This window comes from Pongo abelii, chromosome 1, assembly GCF_028885655.2.
Source record: "Pongo abelii isolate AG06213 chromosome 1, NHGRI_mPonAbe1-v2.0_pri, whole genome shotgun sequence".
Taxonomy (NCBI): domain Eukaryota; kingdom Metazoa; phylum Chordata; class Mammalia; order Primates; family Hominidae; genus Pongo; species Pongo abelii.
Window position 1 is genome coordinate 227622357 of NC_071985.2, and position 23091 is coordinate 227645447.

At 57.4% G+C, this 23091-nt stretch overlaps 2 protein-coding genes across 3 annotated transcripts; one reads left to right on the top strand and one right to left on the bottom strand.

Annotated features, from left to right (window-relative positions):
• Positions 1-12273, top strand: KLHL21 (kelch like family member 21). 2 transcript variants are annotated; one of them, XM_009235639.4, is made up of 4 exons: positions 1-1144; positions 3479-3884; positions 7389-7461; positions 8826-12273. In XM_009235639.4, the coding sequence occupies exons 1-4, from the start codon at positions 124-126 to the stop codon at positions 8826-8828; spliced, it is 1503 nt and encodes a 500-aa protein (XP_009233914.1). In that variant the 5' UTR covers positions 1-123; the 3' UTR covers positions 8829-12273. The 2 variants fall into 2 exon arrangements, with proteins under 2 accessions (XP_009233914.1, XP_009233912.2); XM_009235637.4 differs by having other exon boundaries at positions 16-1144; positions 9276-12273.
• A 1422-nt stretch (positions 12274-13695) lies between these two features.
• On the bottom strand, positions 13696-22992 carry ZBTB48 (zinc finger and BTB domain containing 48; the record flags this gene model as incomplete). The annotated part of the gene is given in 11 exon segments (NM_001133152.1): positions 13696-14060; positions 14132-14220; positions 14533-14697; positions 14782-14918; positions 15343-15497; positions 15717-15803; positions 16212-16304; positions 16970-17081; positions 20732-20973; positions 21733-22491; positions 22935-22992. Coding segments are annotated over 10 exon segments (2067 nt in total). The 3' UTR covers positions 13696-13763.
• Positions 22993-23091: the final 99 nt, after the last annotated feature.

Genomic DNA, 23091 nt, shown 5'->3' on the forward strand with positions numbered 1-23091 from the left:
TTAAGGGGGCGGTGCAGACGTCTCTCCGCCCATCCCGCCCCTCGAGAGCCGCGGCGCCCCGCCCTATTTATAGCAGCGGTGCCTGGCGCGCCGCGGCGTCCCCGACAACCTAGCGAAGGCGTCATGGAGCGACCGGCGCCCCTGGCCGTGCTGCCCTTCTCGGACCCCGCGCACGCCCTGAGCCTGCTGCGCGGCCTGAGCCAGCTCCGCGCCGAGCGCAAGTTCCTGGACGTGACCCTGGAGGCGGCGGGCGGGCGCGACTTCCCGGCGCACCGCGCGGTGCTGGCCGCCGCCAGCCCCTACTTCCGCGCCATGTTCGCGGGGCAGCTGCGCGAGAGCCGCGCCGAACGGGTGCGCCTGCACGGAGTGCCTCCCGACATGCTGCAGCTGCTGCTGGACTTCAGCTACACTGGCCGCGTGGCGGTAAGCGGCGACAACGCCGAGCCGCTGCTGCGCGCCGCGGACCTGCTGCAGTTTCCGGCCGTGAAGGAGGCGTGCGGCGCCTTCTTGCAGCAGCAGCTCGACCTGGCCAACTGCCTGGACATGCAGGACTTCGCTGAGGCCTTCAGCTGCTCGGGGCTGGCGAGCGCGGCGCAGCGGTTCATCCTGCGCCACGTGGGCGAGCTGGGCGCCGAGCAGCTGGAGCGGCTGCCACTGGCGCGCCTGCTGCGCTACCTGCGGGACGACGGGCTGTGTGTGCCCAAGGAGGAGGCCGCCTACCAGCTGGCGCTGCGCTGGGTCCGCGCCGACCCGCCGCGCCGCGCCGCGCACTGGCCGCAGCTGCTGGAGGCCGTGCGCCTGCCCTTCGTGCGCCGCTTCTACCTGTTGGCGCACGTCGAGGCCGAGCCGCTGGTGGCGCGCTGCCCACCCTGCCTGCGCCTGCTGCGCGAGGCGCGCGACTTCCAGGCGGCGCGCTACGACCGCCACGACCGCGGACCCTGCCCCCGAATGCGTCCTCGCCCGTCCACCGGTCTCGCCGAGATCCTCGTGCTCGTGGGCGGCTGTGACCAGGACTGTGACGAGCTGGTCACTGTCGACTGCTACAACCCGCAGACGGGCCAGTGGCGCTACCTGGCCGAGTTCCCAGACCACCTGGGCGGAGGCTACAGCATCGTGGCGCTGGGCAATGACATCTACGTGACGGGTGAGTGGGCCAGGGGCTGGGCAGGCTCTCTGGGGTTGAGCCTCGCCGGTACGGGAGCCGAGCTACTCGCGGGGGAAACGCACAGAGCCTGGAATCCTAGGGCCGCACCTGAGTCCAAGTTGGGGCTCTGGTGACTACATTTCTCTGGGCGATACTTTCAACCTTGAAGAAGGGCGCCTTGTGTGAGCTGGGACAAGTAGCTGCTTGTGGGTCTCTGTGCTCTGTGCGGCCGGGGCTGCCAGGCTAAGCCAACTCCGTGCCCCGGAGGTGCCTCCCCACTTGGTTGGAAGATACTGGGGCATTCACCCCGCACAATGGGTGCTTTCTTTTTCTCGTTAAGGAATTCAGGGACGGGCAGGAGGCCGACGCCCGGTGAGGCATCTGTTCCCCACAAGCCGGGGAATTTCTCCCTCCCTGCTGAGCCACACCGGGCCCCCTGACTCACTCTTTGTCACCCGGTGACAAGGTTCCCTGGGGCTTGCACCTAGGCTCTGTGTCACATGGTGTTTAGGCTGAACTCCCCAGAGACTGTAAACATGGTCACATGTTAAGAGGTTTTCTTCCAGTTACTTGGCCCAAACCCCAAAACACTGCCGAGTCATGGTAGGCGGGTCCCAGTCCGCCTGAGTTTGGGCTTCTACGGTTTTTATTAAAGATAAATCCCAGTTCAAACACGAGGCTACCTCCTTTGCCGGGGTGAGGAAGGGCGGTCTCTGTGACTGCTATATAAGGAAAGAACCCACCAAGCAGGCATGTGAGGCGGTTATCAGGCAAGGAGGTGGGGACTGGGATGTCACAGCTGCTGTGCCCAGCCTTGCATGTTCGCGAGAGAGCCCACTCTGGGGCGTGCTCCGAGTTCCAGTGGGGCTCTGAGGTGTCAGGTGGGACAGTTGCTGGATTCTGTTGCCACAGCTTCCTCAGCCTGCTGCTCTGAGTCCAGCCTCTGCTGGATTCTGCCAGAATCTGCCTCTTTCCAATCCAAGGTTGTCCCCAAGTTGATTGGGGACCGTGTCCCTCCCCTCTCCTGAAAGTCTGACCAGTGGCTTTGAGCAGAGAATTTCTTCCCAGAACTGGCCAGACTGGCCCCAGCTTTCTGCACACCCTTCCATAAATGTCCCAGCAGAGTAGTTAATCCCTTGGGTTTAGGCAGGTGGCTGGTTCATTCCTTTCAGCTGCCTTTCACACAGCTCCATGGAAGGGAGGAGGCCGGCAGAGCTCACTTCCTAAGAACAAGAACTTGCTCTTCTCCCTTTAGAGCTCAGGGCTGTGGAACAGAATGTCTTGTCCGCTGTGTCCTGTGACGCCAGCCTGGGAGGCCAAGGGGTACAGCCCCAGGGTGCTTGGGGTCCCTTCATGTCCTGGGATTTCTAATAGACCTGGTGTAATTTATGATTACAGCCAGTACCACTTTTTATTCTTAGCTTTTATTGAAATTAAAAATACAGGGCCAGGCGCAGTTGCTCTTTGTAATCCCAGCACTTTGAGATATCAAGGTGGGTGGATCTCTTCAGCTCAGGAGTTCAAGACCAGCCTGGACAACATGGCGAAACCCCGTCTGTACAAAAAATACAAAAATTAGCCGGGTGTGGCGGCGTGTGCCTGTTGTCCCAGCCACTCAGGAGGCTGAGGTGGGAGGACTGCTTGAGCCCAGGAGGTGGAAGTTGCAGTAAGCTGAGATCATGCCACTGCACTCCAGCCTGGGTGACACAGCAAGACTCTGCCTCAAAAAATAATAATAATAATAATACAGGCAGAAGAATATATATATATATATTATACTTACACAGCTTCATGGATTTTTCTAAACCAAACACAGCTTTGTAACCTGCACCAGAATCGAGAAGTGGCCTCGCGGTGTAGCGTTAGGTCTCTTGCTTACAGCAGGAAGTGGGTTTCCGCTCATCTTGTCCTGGCAGTACCTTGCTTGGAGGGTGCCCAGGAAGCCTAGGAGTTAGTGAGCAAGTCCTCATGCGCCCTACTGACAAGCTCTGTGGCTCCCCAGAACTGTCCCGAGGCCCGGGGCTCTGGTCTGCTGAGGTATATGCATGGCTGGGGGGCGGTGTCCAGAGGAGGCTGCTGGATTCTTCAGCAGTGCACTCAGGACCTTTGTTTGGTAGAGGCTTGGCAGCAGTCATCTCACTGGGCAGTGGTCAGCGTGTGCTTTGCCTTAGCCACAGCATGTGGCCTGGGCTTTGGGGAGAGAATGTGCGTCTGGGGTGAAGCCCAGTGATGTGAATTCCTTCCAAGGGAGAGGCCCTCGCGGAAGTTCGGGAGGGTGCAGGTGGGTGACTCACCTGAGTGGGCTGATCACCTGCCTGTCACGCGTCCTGGCAGGTGGGTCCGATGGCTCCCGGCTGTACGATTGCGTGTGGAGGTACAACTCGAGCGTGAACGAGTGGGCGGAGGTGGCGCCCATGCTGAAGGCCCGCGAGTACCACAGCTCCTCTGTGCTGGACGGACTGCTGTACGTGGTGGCCGCCGACAGCACCGAGCGCTATGACCACACCACCGACTCCTGGGAGGCCCTGCAGCCCATGACCTACCCCATGGACAACTGCTCCACCACCGCGTGCCGCGGCCGGCTCTATGCCATCGGCTCCCTGGCCGGCAAGGAGACCATGGTGATGCAGTGCTACGACCCGGACACCGACTTGTGGTCGCTGGTGGACTGCGGCCAGCTCCCGCCCTGGTCCTTCGCCCCCAAGACTGTGACTCTAAATGGACTCATGTACTTTGTCAGGTGAGTTCCAGGTGCCGAGCCCCACTGTGTGTTTGGTGTCTCTTACCAGACCCTGTCCTAAGCACGCATCATGGCTGTTCTCCCTTTTCCACAGATGAGAAACTGAGGCCTAGCTGGGGTCGGAGGCTGGGTCTGTCTCTTTGGGGTTTTTTTTGTTTTTTTTTTTTGAGACGGAGTCTTGCTCTGTCGCCCAGGCTGGAGTGCAGTGGCGCAATCTCAGCTCACTGCAAGCTCCGCCTCCCGGGTTCTTGCCATTCTCCTGCCTCAGCCTCCAGGGTAGCTGGGACTACAGGCGCCCGCCACCATGCCTGGCTAATTTTTTTGTATTTTTTGTAGAGACGGGGTTTCAGCGTGTTAGCCAGGGTGGTCTTGATCTCCTGACCTCATGATCGGTCCGCCTTGGCCTCCCAAAGTGCTGGGATTACAGGAGTGAGCCACTGCGCCCGGCCTGTTTTTTGTTTTTTTGTGTGTTTTTTTGTTTTTTTTAAGAGAAGAGTTTCGCTTTTGTTGCCCAAGCTGGAGTACAGTGGCGCGATCTTGGCTCACTGCAACCTGTCTCCCGAGTTCAAGCCATTCTCCTGCCTCAGCCTGCCAAGGAGCTGGGATTACAGGCATGCGCCACCATGCCTGGCTAATTTTTGTGTTTTTAGTAGAGACAGGGTTTCTCCATGTTGGTCAGGCTGGTCTAGAACTCCTGACCTCATGTGATCCAGCTGCCTCAGCCTTCCAAAGTGCTGGGATTATAGACATGAGCCACCACACCTGGCTCATTTTAACTTTTTGTAGAGACAGGGTCTCGCTGTATTGCCCCGGCTGGTCCCAAATTCCTAGCCTCAAACAATCGTCCCACATTTCCGGCCTCCCAGAGTGCTGGGATTGTAGGCGTGAGCCCCCACACCCAGCCAGGCCTGGTCTTTCGGAGCCCGGAGTGCTTGTTCCATTCCTTTGGGTTTAAGGAAAACCCCAGGCTTTCTTACACGATTTCACAGGTGGTGGAGTTGGGCTCTTCCAGCAAGAGCAGGCTGTAGCCTGGGCAGCACGGAGCGGAGACAGGCAGCCTGTGGGTCATCGTGTATCTGCTGGCCTTGATGACCTATCTGGTCACAGCCAAATGCTGCCTCCGGCTGGTTGCTGGGCATCAATGATGGCGCGGGGCAGCCCCTGCCTGCTGTACTCCGCTGCTTGTTCACATATCCTGCTGCTCCCTCCCTGCCTAGAGCCTGCCTGAAGCTCTGGGTCCAGGAGGGAAGGGGAGGAACTGAATGACAGTCCCCACTGTGCCCTTTCGTTCTGGGGCTTTGAACGGGGAGCTTGGGGGATGTCAGCTCCCTGCTCCTCGGCCCCCTGCCTCGCACTGCCAGAGCTGCCCTGGCCTTGGCGTCTGCCCCACCGTCCCCCCAGACAGGAGACTCCTTACCAGGCTTTTGGAGTGAGCACCAAGAAGAACAGGGGTGGCGTTGCTTGTCATGCAAGTAGCTGGGCACCACCACGTGCCCAGAACCAACGGTCTTGCTCTGAGAAAGCCCTGGAATCTCAGCCAGCTCTGGTCCCGTTATAAAACATCATCTGACCCTTTGCCCAGCTCTCCCTCCCCCAAGTTGTGAAGGTGTCTTCAAAGAGGGGGTGGAGATGGCTATAAATACAACTTATCAGAGCGCCAGAACCTTCCTTTCGGCCCCTAGGCAGTGGTTCCAGGCCCAGTGCCTTTGAGAGTTCCCCTCCCCTCCCCGATCTGTCCTAGAGCAAGATGTGAAGATGTGCCCCAGGGAGGTCTGCCTGCTGGGTTAACCTTCCCATAGGGAAGCATGAGGGTCTGCCCCCCACCCCTACCCACTGCTAGCCTTTACAGGGGTTTCCTAAGCCACTTGCACGTGTGGGAGGAGGCAGTGCTCTGGAAAGGCTGCATCCGTTCATCTTACCAATGTGACCTGTGCCTGAGGACAGAGGAGGGGCGCCCAGGCTCAGCCTGAGTGGAGGCTGCTTGAGCCCGAGAGAGAAGGCTAAGCATGCAGGGGCCCTGCTTGGGGCTGGTCCCCCTGGGGTATTTGTCCCAGTGTCACCTTGTCTGTGTACTTTGGCTCTTCAAGAGCCACATACTCCTCTGCCCAGAACACCACCTGTCTTTGGGCAGCTTGTGCCTAGGACGTGCCATTCTCAGGGAGGCCACAGCCTCAGCCGTTGTCCATGTGACCCACAAATGACCTGGGCCCCCCTCCCCTTGGTTCTGGTACCAGATGGCTCCTTGGCTGGGGTACAGTTTCCCCCTCTGGGAATGCCAGAGAGCTCTGTCCAGCCTCTGGGCTGTGGTTTGCAAGTCTCTGCTGGGGAAAGAGAGGGCAGCCTAGCAGGTTCCAGGGTTTAATCATCATCATCATCACCGCCACCATAGGGCCCACAAACTGAGGGTGACTTTGACATTTTGAAATGATTGGGGGCAAAAAATCAAGACAAGAATAACATTTCAAGTTAGACGAGATGTAAATGTCTGTCCGTGCACAAAGTTTTCTTGGCACACAGCCAGGCTCGTGTCTATGCATTGTCTGTGGCTGGTTTTGTGCCGCAGTGTCAGGTTCACAACTACTGTTGTTTGTCTTGTGTCTTTGTGTTTCTTTTTTGTTTTTGTTTTTGAGACGAAGTCTCACTCACTATGTCTCCCAGGCTGGAGTGCAATAGCACGCTCTTGGCTCACTGTAATCTCCGCCTCCCGGGTTCAAGCAATTCTCCTGCCTCAGCCACCCGGGTTCAAGCAATTTTCCTACCTCAGCCTCCCGAGCAGCTGGTATTACAGGCACATGCCACCACACCTGGCTAATTTTTGTATTTTCAGTAGAGACGGGGTTTCACCGTGTTGGCCAGACTGGTCTCGAACTCCTGACCTCAGGCACTCCACCAGCCTCGGCCTCCCAAAGTGCTGCATTACAGACGTGAGCCACAGTGCCTGGCCTGCATCTTTGCTTTTCAAGGCTGTGCCTTTGAGCCTTTTACTGTTGGGATATAAAGGGTGTCAGATGAAGTTGAAGGGTCTTGATCCCAAAGTGAGGGGCACTTCGACATAGTAGTGAACAGGACAGGGTTGGGGGCTCACAGTGATATTGGGGACAGTGGCAGGGAGTGTTCCAGAGCCTGTGGGGATGCACAGTGGAACAAGGAGCCTTTTTTAAGATCTGAAGGGAGCTACTGTAGGCTTAGGGGGTGGGGGACAGCCACCTTGGTACTGGGTGATGGGGAGGCACTGAATGGGCTTCAAGTACTCAAAAACCTGATCTTCAGGTTTGGGAGTGAGGGTCCTGGCCCTGGAGCCCTGGCTGAGTGGGCACAGGGGGCTGAAATTGGCTCCTAAGAGCTGGGGATGGAGCCTACCTGGCAAGGGTGCTGCTGGATGGCATCAGAAAGATCCAGGTCACTGGAGGAGTCAGTGACCCAGGGGAGGACTCCGCTCCAGCCCTGCATGTGTGCACTTCCTCCTCGCTCTGAGCAGTTATCCTCCTGCTGCCCCCTCCACAGGGATGACTCCGCCGAGGTGGACGTGTACAACCCGACGAGGAACGAATGGGACAAGATCCCGTCCATGAATCAGGTAAATTTTCAGGCGGGCCAGCATTGGAAGCATAGGCTGGTCCTGATTGTGCAACCCAAGTGTCATCGTGATGAGTGTTTGGGATCCACAGCCATGATGGGTGGGTCTCATCTCAATAGAAGGCTGCTCTTACCCTTATTTTGCACTTGAGGCTCACTGAGACACAGACGTTAAGTAATATCCCAGGATCACACAGCCTAGCACGCATTTGAGCAGTGTTTATTGAGTATCTGCTGTGAGCCAGAGAGCAGAAGGAAGTGAGGGAGCAAGGCATACTGTCATCTGGGGCCACCTGTTCCAGAGATGGACGGCAGGAACAGAGGCCCTGCAGCAGGGCACCCTGGCGTGTTCTTGGATACACCAGCAGCCAGTGTGGCCGGAGCAGAGTCAGCATGAGGTCTGTGACCTACCTTTTTTATTTTTGAGACAGGGTCTTGCTCTGTCACCCAGGCTGGAGTGCAGTGGTACAGTCATGGATCACCGCAGCCTCCACCTCCTGGACTTGCAGTCCTCCCACCGCACCTTCCTGAAGAGCTGAGACTACAGGCATGTGCCACAACTCCCAGTAATTTTTTTTCTCATATGTAGATACAAAAGGATATTCTTAAAATTTTTGTAGAGACAGGGTCTTGCTGTGTTACCCATGCTGGTCTCACACTCCTGGCCTCAAGTGACCCTCCTGTCTCAGCCTCCCAAAGTGCTGGGATTATAGGCGTGAACCACCACGCCCAGCTGGTTCCTGAGGAAGTCAGTGTGGGAATACTTTTTTTTTTTTTAGACGGAGTCTCGCTCTGTCGCCCAGGCTGGAGTGCAGTGGCGTGATCTCGGCTCACTGCAAGCTCCATCTCCCAGGTTTACGCCATTCTCCCGCCTCAACCTCCCGAGTAGCTGGGACTACAGGCGCCCGCCACCACGCCCAGCTAATTTTGTTTTGTATTTTTAGTAGAGACAGGATTTCACTGTGTTCACCAGGATGGTCTGGAGCTCCTGACCTTGTGATCCACCTGCCTCAGCCTCCCAAAGTGCTGGGATTACAGGCGTGAGCCACCATGCCCAGCCCACTGTGGGCATACTTCTGTTGAGCACTTGCTGTGTGTTCTGAATAGGACAACCAGGGTCCACCCGTTCTCTCTGGGCTTGTTGAGAAGAGGGGTGCCCAGCGTGACAGTGATGGGACAGGGAGGCTTCAGTGCCATTTGGCCATGTGAGCAGTGTTAGTCTGAGGTACACATCATATTGCCTACAGCCTTCTTTCCTGTCTGTTAACATTTCCAAACCTACACTCCGTGACATCTAGCCTCCCAGCTTACATCACAGCTTAATGTGCTTGCGTTTAAGAGACCCAGCTTTCTATTTCCCCGCAGTAAGCTGCACATAGTCATAGTGAATTTGGGAAAGATGGAAGGAATCATCCAGCCTCGCGGTTCGGAGCCCAGCTCTGCCACTGTCAGCCATGCAAGCCTCAGTTTTCCCATCTGTAACATGGGGAGAACAGCACTGCTCAGCCCGGAGGGCCACTGCAGAGATTCTGAGAGAGAACGTAGGAAGCGCTGCTCGGCACGACCTGCACGTGGGGAGGCCTGGCACTGCAGCGGGCACCCTCATCACCATAGGGAAGGCCCAGCTGCCCCTGGGGAGGCCTGTTCTCCTAGGCAGGGTGTTGGAAAGGGGTTAGCCTCTCTTGCTTTCTGAGAGAGCCAAGGCCACCCCTCTGGGGTGCTGACAGGGCATGCCTTGTCTCCAGTGGTTTCCCAGGTGGGGCCCTGCCCCACCCTCTCCTCTCACCTCCACTCGCTCATCCCTTTGGCCCACAGGTACACGTGGGGGGCAGCCTGGCCGTCCTTGGGGGAAAGCTGTATGTCTCTGGGGGATACGACAATACATTTGAACTCTCGGACGTGGTAGAGGCCTATGACCCAGAGACTCGCGCGTGGAGCGTGGTGGGGCGGCTCCCAGAACCCACCTTCTGGCATGGCAGTGTCAGCATCTTCCGCCAGTTCATGCCCCAGACCTTCTCGGGTGGGCGTGGCTTCGAGTTGGACAGTGGCAGCAATGACATGCACCCGGGCCGACCCCGGCCACCGCGGGACCCTGATGAGCTGCACTAGCCCCGGTCTGGCCCGGCACGGGCCTCGGTGCAGGTAACTGGCACCTCTGCGGGGCAGTGCCCCACTCTTTTGTGCACAAGGACAGGTTGGGCTCACAGGAGGAGCACAGGCTCTTGGGTGGCGGAGCCAGCCCAGGATCCATTACCTGGAAGGTTTCTGTGCCTTGAGAGCCTGAATCAGAGGCCGTCGGGAACGCCCTCCCCGCAGTTGAGGAAGAGCCACTTTCCTGCCGGCACATGTTTCTGGGTCTTGGAGGTCACCCCCACCCTGCGGATCACAGCTCACCCACGCGGTGCACACCCCTCCTGTCGCTGTCATCTGCACCTACTTGATCCCACCTTGGGAGAGGACGACGACTTGGGAGGGACGCGTGAAGGGAGAAGGGGTCCTCCCGTGAGGCTGAGGATGGCCTGAACCTGGAGCAGCGGACCAGGCAGACAGGCTGAAGTGGGGTCCCAAATTCCATGTCCAGAGGTGTGGGGAGCCTGCCTCCCTAGCTCCTGGCCCCTGCCAGGGGCGTACATCAAAACACCTCAGAGGGCTGCCCTCCAGAGGCTGCACTCAGAACAGTGGGACATCAGCAGGGGTGTGGGCTTGGAGGGTGAAGAGGATGTGGCCCTATCAGATGCTGGGCCTCCTCAGCCATAGCCCCCCACTCCCGCCCCCTGACTGGCTCTTGTGTCCTCACCTCTCACCCTCTCCTTCACCGGCCTGGGACAGAATCCCAGGGGAGGTTTCAACGCCAGATCATAGCTCCTTCCCAGGAGGCCCTAGGAGGTGGTCATTGACACCCAGCCAAGCAGACAGCTGCGGGTGCCCGAGCCCTTGCTGGGCCTGCGCATGAGGAGTCCCACTGCTTCTAAAGGAAGTCCTGGGCAGGAGGTGGCCTTGGTGGTTGGTTCCAAAGTTGAAAATGCTTACAGTTTGACCTTAGAAGAAGTGGGAGAAGAAGGAGCTCTTCTACAGGGCCAGCTTTGTTCGATTTTTCAAGTCTAAAAAGTCCCATTGCCAAAGCTTTCTACAGGAGCTCCTGGGTGAATGCCGCAGCTTGGCAGCCCCTGGTTTTCTCTTGGAAGTGGTCAGTTTCCCCTCAAAGTACCCAAAGTAGCCTTGGCTTGAGTTTTTGTCCTTGCCTCCTTTTTAGAGAAGAGGGCGTTTAGACTGCATTTTCCTCGTTAAAGAAGATTAAAGCAAATGTTTATTGCCTTTTCTAGTGAACTAACTTGTAGAGATGTTCTCAGCAGGAAGACAGTCTTAGCACTGTCACTTAGCAGATTGCACTTAAGTCCCTTGTGCTGGCCAGATGGCATGGCTGGTTGCCTTAATATGTCCCAGGACACCTGACAGGGCTGCCTGGCCCCTCGTGCTCCTGAAGAGCCCAGTGCATACACTGTGGATGTCATTGCTGTCGGGTTAGGAAGTCTTGTCCTAGAACGCCCTGGCTGGTGTGGCCACAGTTCATGGCGGCTCTTGTCCCTTGGGTCACGGTCATCTTCCAGCACCTGCTGTGCACCAGGTGCTGGTGGGAAGGCCAGGGATGGGGGTCCAGCACTGTCCAGGGCTGCTGGGGCCTGGCTGGGAGTCCTGTGGGCAGCGTGGAATGTGCAGCTGGGCTTCCTGTGACCAGGCGCCCTCTGGCACTGTTGCTTGCCCTGTGCCCTGGGCCTGTTCCTGCCCTCCTCCCTCTGCTCCCTTGGGGCTACCCTTTGGCCCCTCCTGGTCTGTGCAGACTCCCTCAGGGAGCTCTCCTGCCCTGTAGCTCACTTAACTTCCTGGGGGGCTGCTGAGCCCACCCAGAGGTTGGAGTTCATTGGGGCAGCTTGTCTCCCTTGTCAGCAGGGGCATAAGGGCCGGGTTTGGCCATACAAGGTTGGCTACGCCCTCAATCCCTGACCGTTCCAGGCACTGAGCTAGGCACCCAAGGAAGGACATGCTGTCCAGAGTGTGTGATGACTGCCAGCACAGGGCATCTCGGGCTTGGCTGGTCTGTGAGGCCTTGCCCCTGTGGAACTCTGGGTTCCTGTTTTCAGTCTTTTTGTGGCTTTGCTGTGGTTGGCAGCTGCCGTACTCCGGGCCTGTGGCGGCCACTCAGATGAGGGCTGTGGCGCGAGCCAGTGCAGGAGAGCTGGGCTTGGGATTGTGCCCTCTCCTGCGTCTGTCCTCCGGACCTACCCAGGTCTCCACCATCAGGACCACGTCTTTGGGTTTAGAAGACCAAGTATGGGGAAGAGCAGGCAGCAGCCTCTGCAGCAATGGGTCCCTCTAGCCTGTGGACACCAGCTGGGGGATCCAGGGTCAGGCCCCTTCCTCTCCCCAGTTCCCCTCTGCTGTGGGTTCTGGGCTGTCATGTCCCCACCACTTAAGAATGTCTTTACACTGACTTCAGGACAGATGCTGGGACGCCTGGGCATGGCCACGTGTTACATGTACAGAACTTTGTCTACAGCACAAATTAAGTTATGTAAACACAGTGACTGGTATTTAATGCTGACCTACTATAAGGTATTTTATATTTATATGACTTCAGAGACGCGTATGTAATAAAGGACACCCTCCCTCCAGTGTCCACATCCAGTTCACCCCAGAGGGTCGGGCAGGTTGACATATTTATTTTTGTCTATTATGTAGGCTTCCATGTCCAGAATCCTGCTTAAGGTTTTAGGGTACCTTCAGTACTTTTTGCAATAAAAGTATTTCCTATCCATTTGGAGTCATTGCCTTTGTCCTCCTGTCTTCTGGGACTCCTTTGGGCTGGGGACAGATGTCGGGGGAACAGGCAGCATGGAGCCCAGGGTTCACACTGAGGGTCTTCAGCAGCCGTCCAGGCCCTTTCTCATCTCAGATTGTAGCAAGCGATGAAGCAGTGGAAAAGACATGCCCGAGAGGCTGGGCGTGGTGGCTCACACCTGCGATCCCAGTGCTTTGGGAGGCTGAAGAGGGAAGAGCACTTGAGCCCAGGGGTTCAAGACCACCCTGAGCAATACAGGAAGACCTTGTATCCATTTAGAGAGAGAAGCCTGAGAAGTAAATGCTGTGGAGCGGATGATGCCCAGGAAACCTGCCTGCTCCAAAGCTGGTCTCTGCCTGTTGGTCCTCTGCCCGGGCCCGGCTCCCACAGCCCTTCCTGAGGTTGTGGTACATACAGGTGGTGATGAGACTCCCATCTGCAATGAGATGGCCCTTGGACCTGGGGAGGTGGAGCCTTTCAAATACAGTCCCAAACCAGGCTGTGAATCCACACAAGCCGTCTGGCTCAGGATGTTTTTCCTATCTGCAGCGTCCATCTGAACCTGAGAGGCCAGTGTCTTGGCTGGGAAGGACAGCATTGTTGAGACCACAGTGGGCCTTTTTTTTTTTTTTTAAGACGGTCTCATTCTGTCACCTAGGTTGGAATGCAGTGGTGCAATCTTGGCTCCCTACATCCTTCACCTCCTGGGTTCAAGGGATTCTCGTGCCTCAGCCTCCTGATGCACCACCACACCCAGCAATTTTGTATCTTTAGTAGAGAAATGAAGCTGTCAATAACTTACCCAGGGCCAACTTAGTTGGGAAGAAATTTAAACGAGCAATCTGCTCTAAGGCCCACGTGCATTTGCACCTTGCCACACAGTACCCCACAGCTATAGAACGTGGGGACCAAAGCCTCCTGGACACAGACCAGGCTGCTCGAAGGAAGGGCCCCACCCTCCTCAGACCCCCAGGCGTGCTCAGCTACACTAACTGGGCCCAATCCTTGATTCTGCCCAACAAGGCCAGCCCCGTGGGTCCTGACCACTCTACTGAACTCCAGAAGCTTAGTAATGAATTCTATCCCCAGAAGCCGGTATCACCTCAGCTCTAAAATAGGAATACTGGTGCTCTAACTGGCCAGCGTTCCCCACTCTAAAATCCTGCAGTAACGAGGAACAGAATACAGATGTGGAGAGCCTCCAAGGCCAGAGGTTTGGCCCCCAAAGGAACCCCATCCAAGCCTCGCTCAGCTGAGGTTTCCTGACAGGAGGGGAAGCTGCCGGCTGAGCTGAGGCCCACACAGGAGCAGGCAGGGCACCACTCTGTCCTGAGGGCATGGGTGGGAGGGCAGTACTTCCCCAACTCCGGGACACGGGAACAGACTGTCAGGCTGAAATACGCGAGTCCAAAGCCACACGGTTTATTGAGGGGTGGGGCCAAGTGGGCTCTGGTGGCTAGAGTAGGCTATGTGTCACAGTCCTCGGGGACAGCAGCTGTGATGATGAGGGAGGGCTCCAGGACACCTGGGCCGGTGAAGCTCTCCTCTGCACACAGTCTCTGGCCGGGGAGCTGGGAGGCCAGGCCGCCCTGGGCCAGGGACTCCACAATGACCTCCGCCGAGCCCACCTCCAGCTCTGCAGGCGGCTGCAGCGCCACCACCACCATCTTCTCATCCTCAATGATCAGGTTGCGGAGCTTGCGCTGCCGCGGGTTGTAGTTCTCCACCCGGTCGTGGATCTCCATGTGCCTCCGCAGGTGGGCCTGGCGGGGAGGGTGAGCTCAGGACTTCGAGGGATCCCGGGGTAGGGGAACGGACCTGGGCCCTGGCCTACCTGTCGGGTAAACTTGTAGCCGCACTCGGTGCACTCGAACTTCCTCACCCCCTTGTGCCGTCTGACATGCACACGCAGTTGCTCCACGGCTGCAGGAGGGAGAACACGGAGGGGATCGTGCAGGAGCCCCGGGACCCTCAAGGAAACCCAGCAGGAGGTTGGGACAGGCAGCAAGGGAGTGGACCAGTGGTTTACAAGTGCTGCACAGGCCCTGCCAGGCTCTCCAGTGCCACCCAGAGTCACTACTGCACGGGACACCCCTGCCTTCAAAGCAGGTCCACTCTCAACTCTAACCATGTGGGGCACAAAAGAGGTTCACTGGCAAGAAAGGAGCGTTTCCTCCTCAGAGACCCTCCAACTCGGATGAGCAGGAAATGGGTCTCCCAGGGCCACCCAGGTACCTTTGAAGGTCTTGCCGCAGATCTGGCAGAAGTGGGGCCGGCCCTCCTGATGGCGGCTGGCCACGTGCCTCAGGAGGGGCCCCTTCTCAGTGAAACGCTGTTCACAGAACTCGCAACTGAAGGGCCTTTCCCCGGTGTGGGTGCGGTTGTGCTTGTCCAGGCTGGCTGCAGGCACAAGGCAAGAGCTCAGCCTGTGGCCTGGGGATGGGGACGGGGACGGGGACGGGGATGGGGATGGGGATACCTCACCTTGGGTTCGGAAGGTCTTGCCACAGAGGTGGCACTGGAAGGGCTTCTCGCCCGTGTGTGTGCGCAGGTGCATGTTGAGATTGGCCTTTTGGGTGAAGGCGTGGCTGCAGAACTCACATACGTGTGGCCTCTCATTCCTGTTAAGGTGGGGACATGGGGCAGAGGCCATCACCAAGGGAAGTGACCCCTTCACTCTGCTATAGCTAGGAGCATGCCTGGTGGAAAGAGGGCTTGGGCAGTGCTAGGAAAGGGACACCACCTCCACCCCAAGAGCAGAAGGACAATCTATGAGCAGGGCGTCACAGGAAACTAAGGAAGCTCAGAATCTGCCCCGGGGGCACAGAGGCTTGTCTGAGCCTGAAACATCTGCCCCCAGCCTCTCTGCCTGGCAGAGCTGCTTGCCCCTCAGGTCCCACTACCCCAGAGAGGCTGTAGGCACTAGATTCAGGGTGGAGGCCGAGGGCACACTCATCTGTGTAAAAGCAAACTCTGTCTTCCCTGCCGGTGCAAGCCTGGGCTGGCAGCAAGACTGGGCCCCAGGAGAGAACGGGTGACACGCACCTGTGCTTGGCCTTGATGTGCATCTGCAGGCCATTCCGGCTCGAGGCCCGGTGCCCACACTCCTCACACACAAACAGCTTCTCACCACGGTGCTTGAAAGCTTCGTGCAGCTGCAGCTCTGTCCGAGACAGGAAGCACTTGGCGCAGGTGGGGCACTGCAGGCAGACCAGGCAGGCAGAGGGAGGGACCAGGGCCAGGTTGAGAGCAGGGAAGGGCTGTCTGGGAGACCCACAAGCACCCCTGCACTGAAGAGCAGACCCACAAGCCCCCTCCCGCTGAACAACAGAAAGTACATGGCCAGCTGCCCACTCTGGGCACAGCTCACTCTTGCTCATGCCAGCATCAAAGCATACCCAGCCCTCCCTGTCACTTACTGCATGGGGCTTGGGGGCTCCATGAAGCTTGATCATGTGGCTCTGCAAGTCTTTCTTCTGCATGAACTGCTGGGAGCAGGAGGAACACTGAAAAAGAGGCCCACAGTCACCTCCAGGGCGGCCTGCACCCATGAAACCCTGCCACCCACCCTTGGGCTGTAGGGCAGGAATTAGAGGGAGGCCCCGGTGAGATGATTCTGGGAGGACCCCTGATCTGGTGTGAAGGATGGTGCAAAGGAGGGCCCTCAGGGCTCAGCTGCCCAGAGGATGCCAAGCCTGTCCTCCGTGGAAAGAAACAAGGGCCTAATAAGGACCCTGGAGGTGAGGCTGCAGACAGTAGCCCTGCCTAGATAAGGGGGCACTAGACAGGCAGGGAAGGCAGGCTCCCTGACAGCTACTGTGAGGGAGGTGCCTGATAGCACCCCACGTAAACGGCTCAGCAGAAAGGATCCTGGGGCTACCCACCCCTGGCCCTGGAGACAGGCCAAGCCTGACCTTGTAGGGCATCTCCCCTGTGTGAGACACCATGTGCACCCGCAGCTCCATCCTTCGGCGGAATGTCTCCTGGCACACAGAGCACGTGAAGACCTGGCAGTGTGAGGGGCAAGCAGGGCCGGCATCAGCGGGGGCCTCTGCCAACGACAGCAGCCTCTGCCCGGGCTTCCGCTTGCTGCTGGAAAGAGTCTGCCTGGGGAGGGCGGGGGACGCTAGGGTGGGAGAGGGCAACACATAACCTGCCTGGCCTGACCATCACTGAGTGCTGCAAGCCCAACGCACACCAGGCCCTTCTCAGGCCCAGACAGACGGGGGGCAGGATCTGAGTGGCCTCACCCACAGTCCCTGGCCCTAGTGGCTGCTGACAGGCCTCTAGGAAGAGTGGGTCTGGGTTTCAGCAGGCCCTGACACAGAAGCCAGCAGTGGGGTTGCTGGGGGTGGCCAGGGGGCCTTTCCCAGCTGCCATCCCCTGTAGAGGCTCCCCTTCTCCAAAGCCAAGGTGGAGGTGGGCCAGGGGCCTAGGAAAACCAACCCCAAATGCCTCCCACAGAGTCCCTCCTATGCCTGTCCCTTCCGCCCTCAGGACCTGTGTCCCCACCTGTACCAGGGCATGGACCTCATGACATCCAAGGACCCCACAGCTTTCCTGAGTTTACAGTACCCCTCTCAGACAGTCTCCTGGGGCCCTTCCCGGATGGCACGAAGACAGAGAGGCCAGTGTGCCCTGCCCACAAGTACCTGGGCCAGCTCCCAAGTACCTGTTCCGAGCGGTTCATGCAATTCCGGGCTTCATGCTCCAGGAGGTTCTCCTTCCGAAAGTAACATTTCCCACATTTGGGACACTCAAAGGGTTTCTCCCCAGTATGTTTCCTGCCAGGAGAAGCCACAGGGTGGGGGTGCTGAGAGGGTTTCCCATCTCTCCCTCACCCAGGGCCCCCTCTGGGTCCCTTCTAAGGGGAACAAGTGTTCTGAGGTGACACCAGCTGGTTAAGGTGCAGGGACAAGCCCAGAAGCCTCCCCCAGCATGGAGACTCTGCAAGGGAGAGTGCCGTGGCAAGAAGCTCACACAGGTCCTAAGAGGCTGCCGTGGATCTGACCAGCACAGAGGCTGACGGGGAGGCCCAGCTGACCGCATTCTGTCTGAAGGCAGAAACAGATCTTGGGTCCTGACTATTGGAGAAGCAACTCAGTCTTCCCAGAGCTTCAAACCCATGGCCAGATCCTTACCTGACTCCACTGCCCCACCGAGGCCGGCAACAGCTTCTCCCGGGTAGCCAGGGGAGCTGCCCATCTGGTCTCCCCGCTCTGTGACTGCCTCCCCCACAGGTTTCAGTTCAGGAGCCAGAAGGACCCTTTAGTTTAAGGCAGACCTCAGTACCTCTTGGCTCACGTATCCCCAGTGCTTCCTCATTCAGAGAAAGGGTCCAGGAGGCCCATCAGGACACAGGCAGCCCTCCCCTTGCCTGCTTCTCTCCCAGGGTATCGTCTGGCCACCTGGATCAGGCATATGCCTCCTTGCTGCCTGTCACGCCCCCAGGATCCTCCTACCCAAGCGCCCTGGCTCTTCTCTCTGCCCAGATGCTCCCCAGTCACCCACTTGGTCAACTTCGTCACCTCCTTTGAGTCTTTGCTTAAATCTCACCTTCTCAGTAAGACCCTAGCGACCCTGGCTACTTAAAATCGCAATCGAACCCCACCCACAACTCCCCAACCCCTTGGCCCGCCTCTGCTTTTTCTTCTTCTGCAGCACTTCCTCACCGTCTACTGCAGGCAGATGGACTTATCTGTTATCTGCATTGCCCGGCAAGCAGGTCGGCTGCACAAGGACCTTTGTTTAGTTCCCTTAAATGTATCCCAAGCACCCACACAGCCTTGCTGGCCACCTGGTAGACTGCTGAATGAATGAACTAAATGAACTCGACCTCAGAGCCCCTGTGCAGCCTGCGACAGCTCCTCCCACCTGCCAGAGGCCAAGCATCTCTCTCATCCTCTTCCTCTACAGCAACTATCTTCATCCCCCATCAAAATGACTTCATGAAGCCATCCCCTCCCAGTTCTCAGGGCCAGTCCAGCAAGCTGAAGCCCAAGGAAGGAATGGAAACCGCCCCAGAGTCTTACCCCAGCAGACTACTTGAGAGTGAGCAGCCAGCAGCACACAGGCTGCCCCAGGACCCCCCTGACACTGGAGTTATCCCAGCATTCCACTGGCAGCAGCTGCCCCGAACACGGTGCACAGGGACAGGAAACAGGTTTCCCCCTAGCTCCCATTCCAGGTGATTACTAGTGTGCCGCCCAACCTGGCCTGGCAAGAAAACACACCATGATAGACTAGTGATGTCTTGGCTGGGAGTGGCAAGATTGGAAGGCATGCCACTGGGCCGCCATCCCCACAAGCCTTGCAGGGACTCCAAAGCAGTGCTGCCCAAGGGGATTCTCCACGATGATGGGAATGTGCTATGTCAGCACTGCCCGATTCAGCCACCAGGAGACACGTGGTTCCTCACCACTTCAGATTTGGCTAACGTATCTGAGGAACTGAATTTTTATTTAATTTTAAATTTTAAGTTAAAATAGCCCCTGGGGGCTGGGCACGGTGGCTCACGCCTGTAATCCCAGCATTTTGGGAAGCTAAGGCAGGTGGATCGCAAGGTCAGGAGTTCGAGATCAGCCTGGCCAATACGGTGAAACCCATCTCTACTAAAAAGTAAAAAAATGGCTGGGCGCAGTGGCTCACGCCTGTAATCCCAGCACTTTGGGAGGCTGAGGCAGGCGGATCACAAGGTCAGGAGTTCGAGACCAGCCTGACCAACATGCTGAAACCCCATCTCTACTAAAAACACAAAAACAATTAGCCAGGTGTGGTGGCGCATGCCTGTAATCCCAGCTACTCAGGAGGCTGAGGCAGGAGAATCGCTTGAACCTGGGAGGCAGAGGTTGTAGTGAGCTTAGACGGAGCCACTACACTCCAGCCTGGGCGACAGAGGAGAAACTCCATCTCAAAAAAAAAAAAAAAAGTAAAACAATTAGCTGGGCGTAGTGGCGCGCACCTGTAGTCCCAGCTACTGAGGAGGCTGAGGCAGGAGAATCGCTTAAACCTGGGAGACAGAGGTTGCAGTGAGCTGAGATCATGCCACTGCACTCCAACCTGGGCGACAGAGTGAGACTGTCTCAAAAAAAAAAATAACAGGCCGGGCGCAGTGGCTCATGCCTGTAGTCCCAGCACTTTGGGAGGCCGAGGCAGGTGGATCACAAGGTCAGGAGTTCAAGACCAGCCTGGCCAAGATGGTGAAACCCCATCTCTACTAAAAATACAAAAATTAGCTAGGCGTGGTGGCAGGCACCTGTAATCCCAGCTACTCGGGAGGCTGAGACAGGAGAATCGCTTGAACCCGGGAGGCAGAGGTTGCGGTGAGCCTATCTCATGCCACTGCACTCCAGCCTGGTGACAGACTGACACTCCATCTCAAAAACATAAAATAAAATAAAATAAAATGAAAAACAACATAGGCTGAGCGTGGTGGCTCACACCTGTAATCCCAGCACTTTGGGAGGCCAAGGCGGGTGGATCACAAGGTCAGGAGATTGAGACCATCATGGCCAACATGGTGAAACCCCATCTCTACTAAAATACAAAAAATTAGCCGGGTGTGGTGGCAACTGCCTGTAATCCCAGGTACTTGGGAGGTTGAAGCAGAGGAATCACTTGAACCCAGGAAGCAGAGGTTGCAGTGAGCTGAGATCGCGCTACTGCACTCTAGCCTGGTGACAGAGCAAGACTCCAACTCAAAAACAAAAACAAACAAACAAAAAACATAAAATAGCCCCTGGGGGCTGGGCATGGTGGCTCACACCTATAATTCCAGCACTTTGGGAGGCCAGGGTGGGTGGATCGATTGAGCCCAGGAGTTTGAGACCAGCCAGGGCAACAGAGCAAAACCTTGTCTCCACTAAATGTAAAAATAAAAATTTTAATAGCTCCTGGAGTTCCTGGTTACTTTATTGGATGCTGAAGGTTTAGACAAATAGACTTTAATGACCCACTGACACCCCAGAGTGAACACTTCCCTGGAAACGCAGGTAGCACTGAACCAAGGCTTGGCGTTGTGGCCCAAAGCCCACACTGCCAGGCTTCAAGCTCACACTGCCAGGCTTCAAGCCCACACTGCCAGGCTTCAGAAACACCCAAGGTTGGGCCCCAGCTCTAGCACAGGGGCCACAGGTTTCTCATTCTGTTAGCAGAGGCCAGCTGGAGGTCAAGGTCCACAGTGGGTGGAACCTGTTGACAAGATGTACACAAACCCATCTCCAACCAGAGTACTCACAGGACAGCGAGGAAGAAGAATCCAACCCAAAGCAGGCTCTCACTTCCTGATTATCAGAGGTGTGCCAAGGCCAGGCACTACGTGGGTCTGAGATGGATCCCCCAGCCCCTACCTCACCCAGAAATGGGAAGTGCAGGACCCCTCCCCCAACGTGGGAATGGCAGACAGGAAAAGAAAATAGAAAAACAGAACGTTTACCTGTTGTGGACTTTTAGATAATATTTGCTGAGGAACTTTTTATGACATGTGGGGCATTCGACCGGCACCGCTGTACCTTTTCTGTTCTCAGCAGGCTCAGCTGCTAGGGAGCCCGCATTCAGGGCTGGCTCAGCTGCACAGGGCTTTCGGATTACATTTGACTTCCTCCTGGTCAGCACAGCCTCAGGCTCAGACATGTAATCGCCATCCCCATCGTCCTCCACTTGAACCACCACTTCCCACTAGAGCACAACAGGCAGCAGGAGGGGGTGGCGTCACCAAATGAATCAGCAGGAGTTGTAGGGACCCAGCTTCAGTTCCATCCCAAGTCCCAACCCTGACAAGTCCCTTCATCAGACACTGTTCCTTCAGGGGCCCAAGGCAGAGCATCTGAATCTTGGATTCAGAGGAAAGTGGCTGTGTTTGTGGGGAAATGGAAGCTCAGCTGGAAACACTGCCCTGAGGAAACACCTGTAACCCTGATGCTGCCCACTCCTCTCAGGAAGGTGGCAACCATGAACAGCTGGGGCTTGCAGAAAGGTCAGCCTGAGGTCACCAGCTTCGTCTGGAGAAAGCCTGTTCCAAATCCACATTAACAGAGATTGTCTTAAGGTCCACATTTTTTTTTTTTTTTTGAGACAGGATCTTGCTCTGTCGCCTGGGCTGGAGGGTAGTGGCACCATCTCAGCTCACTGCAACCTCCACTTCCCGGGCTCAAGTGATCCTCCCATCTCACCCTCCTGAGTAGCTAGGACTACAGGTGTGTGCCACCACACCCGGCTAATTTTTGTATATTCTTTGTACAAATGAGGCCTCGCCATGTTGCCCAGGCTGGTCTCGAACTCCCAAACTAAAGTGATCCACCCCCTCCTTGGCCTCCCAAAGTGCTAGGATTACAGGAGTGAGTGAGCCATCACACCCAGCCCAGGGTCCCTATTATACCAAAAAACTGTCTATTCCCTCTATTTGTCTCCCCAGTCCCAACACCCTGGGCACAGTACCTCATTACTGCCGCCCTGCAGCTGGGCACCTTCAGCCTCGAAGGGCCTTGGGAGCACTTTGCAGTCCTCGAGTTTCTTGTCCTCGGGGGGACAAGGCTTCGAGGCCTGCTTGAGTTTCCCACAGAGGGAGGAGGGGCTCTCACTCTGAGCTAGGGAATGGAGCTTGGGCCTCTGAGGACTATGACTGCTTCTGGGCTCCTGATCCCTGGGGACTAGACCCAGAGTCCTCGAAACCTCCTCTTCTTCCAAGCCTGCCGGCTCCTTGACGTGGCTGTTCACATTCTGGGAGGCAGGGGGCCCCTGCCCACTCTGGCCACCTGCTGCCTGTCCCACTGAAGTTTTGGGCTTGAAGCTCTGGCACAGCTCTACGGCCTCTGGCACTCGCAACTCCCTGGCTGCCAGGAGCACCTGATCCCGGTTCCCTGAGGTGAGAGCGAGGTGACCAGTGTAGAAAAAGTCCAACAAGAGGCCAAAGATCTCAGCGAAGCCAGCAGGGAGGACGACACTGCCCCCTGAGCCATCCCCGTAGAGGCTCTGGAAGAAGTGACTGCAGCAGGCAAGGACACTCCAGTGCGCCTTAAACACCAGGCCCCCCACGTCCAGAGTGGCGTCGCAGTACTGGCCCTTCTCCCGTTGCTTGTTGAGCTCCTGCAGAACCCTCACACTGTGCTGGACGAAGGAGCCGTCCATGGTCTGGAGGGCAGGGAGGCAGAAGTGACACCCCGGCCAGCCCAAGCAAGGGTATGCAAGAGATAGCCCCTGGAGTCAAGAGAGAGAGAAACGAGAAGTTGGCCTCTACTCAAATAATCACATTTATCAGCACGAGGGCTTGGGTCAGGGTGAGGGGTGCACGCGGAGGGCTGGAACACACTGACAGACTCCCGGGGGCCGGGGGCCATATTGGATTGGCCAGGGGGGATGCTGATGGGGGGCCAGGGTCGTGAAGAAGGGCCTGGTGGGAAAAATCCAAGTTTGGGGAAAGGAGACATGGGATGAGCGCGAACTGACTGGCCCGGCACAGTGAGAGGATCCTGGACGGGGGAGCCCACGCCGCGCCCACAAGTCCCAAGCAGCCGAGCGGAAGGCAGCCACGGCGGCCCGCAGCCCCTCCCTCCCTCACCCCGCGCCCTCCTCACCCAGGCAGGTCCTCCCTGAGCTGGCCCCACCGGCCCCCCGCTCCGTCGCCTCCACAGCCCACGAACCTACTGCCCGGCTACGCATACCCCGCCAACCGTGCGGAGACTCCACCGTCTCTGCGCCGGACGTGACGTCAAAGCGTGCCGGCCAGGAGGTGCACCTCAGAAGCGTAGAGCTTCTAGCTCCGGCCCCCGAGGGCGGGGCCCCGCAGAGAACGGCCAA

Coding starts and splice junctions, on each gene's coding strand:
- KLHL21 (XM_009235637.4), top strand. CDS start 124: ATGGAGCGACCGGCGCCCCTGGCCGTGCTGCCCTTCTCGGACCCCGCG. Junction 3,885..7,388: donor GGACTCATGTACTTTGTCAG/GTGAGTTCCAGG, acceptor CCCCCTCCACAG/GGATGACTCCGCCGAGGTGG. Junction 7,462..9,275: donor AGATCCCGTCCATGAATCAG/GTAAATTTTCAG, acceptor TTTGGCCCACAG/GTACACGTGGGGGGCAGCCT.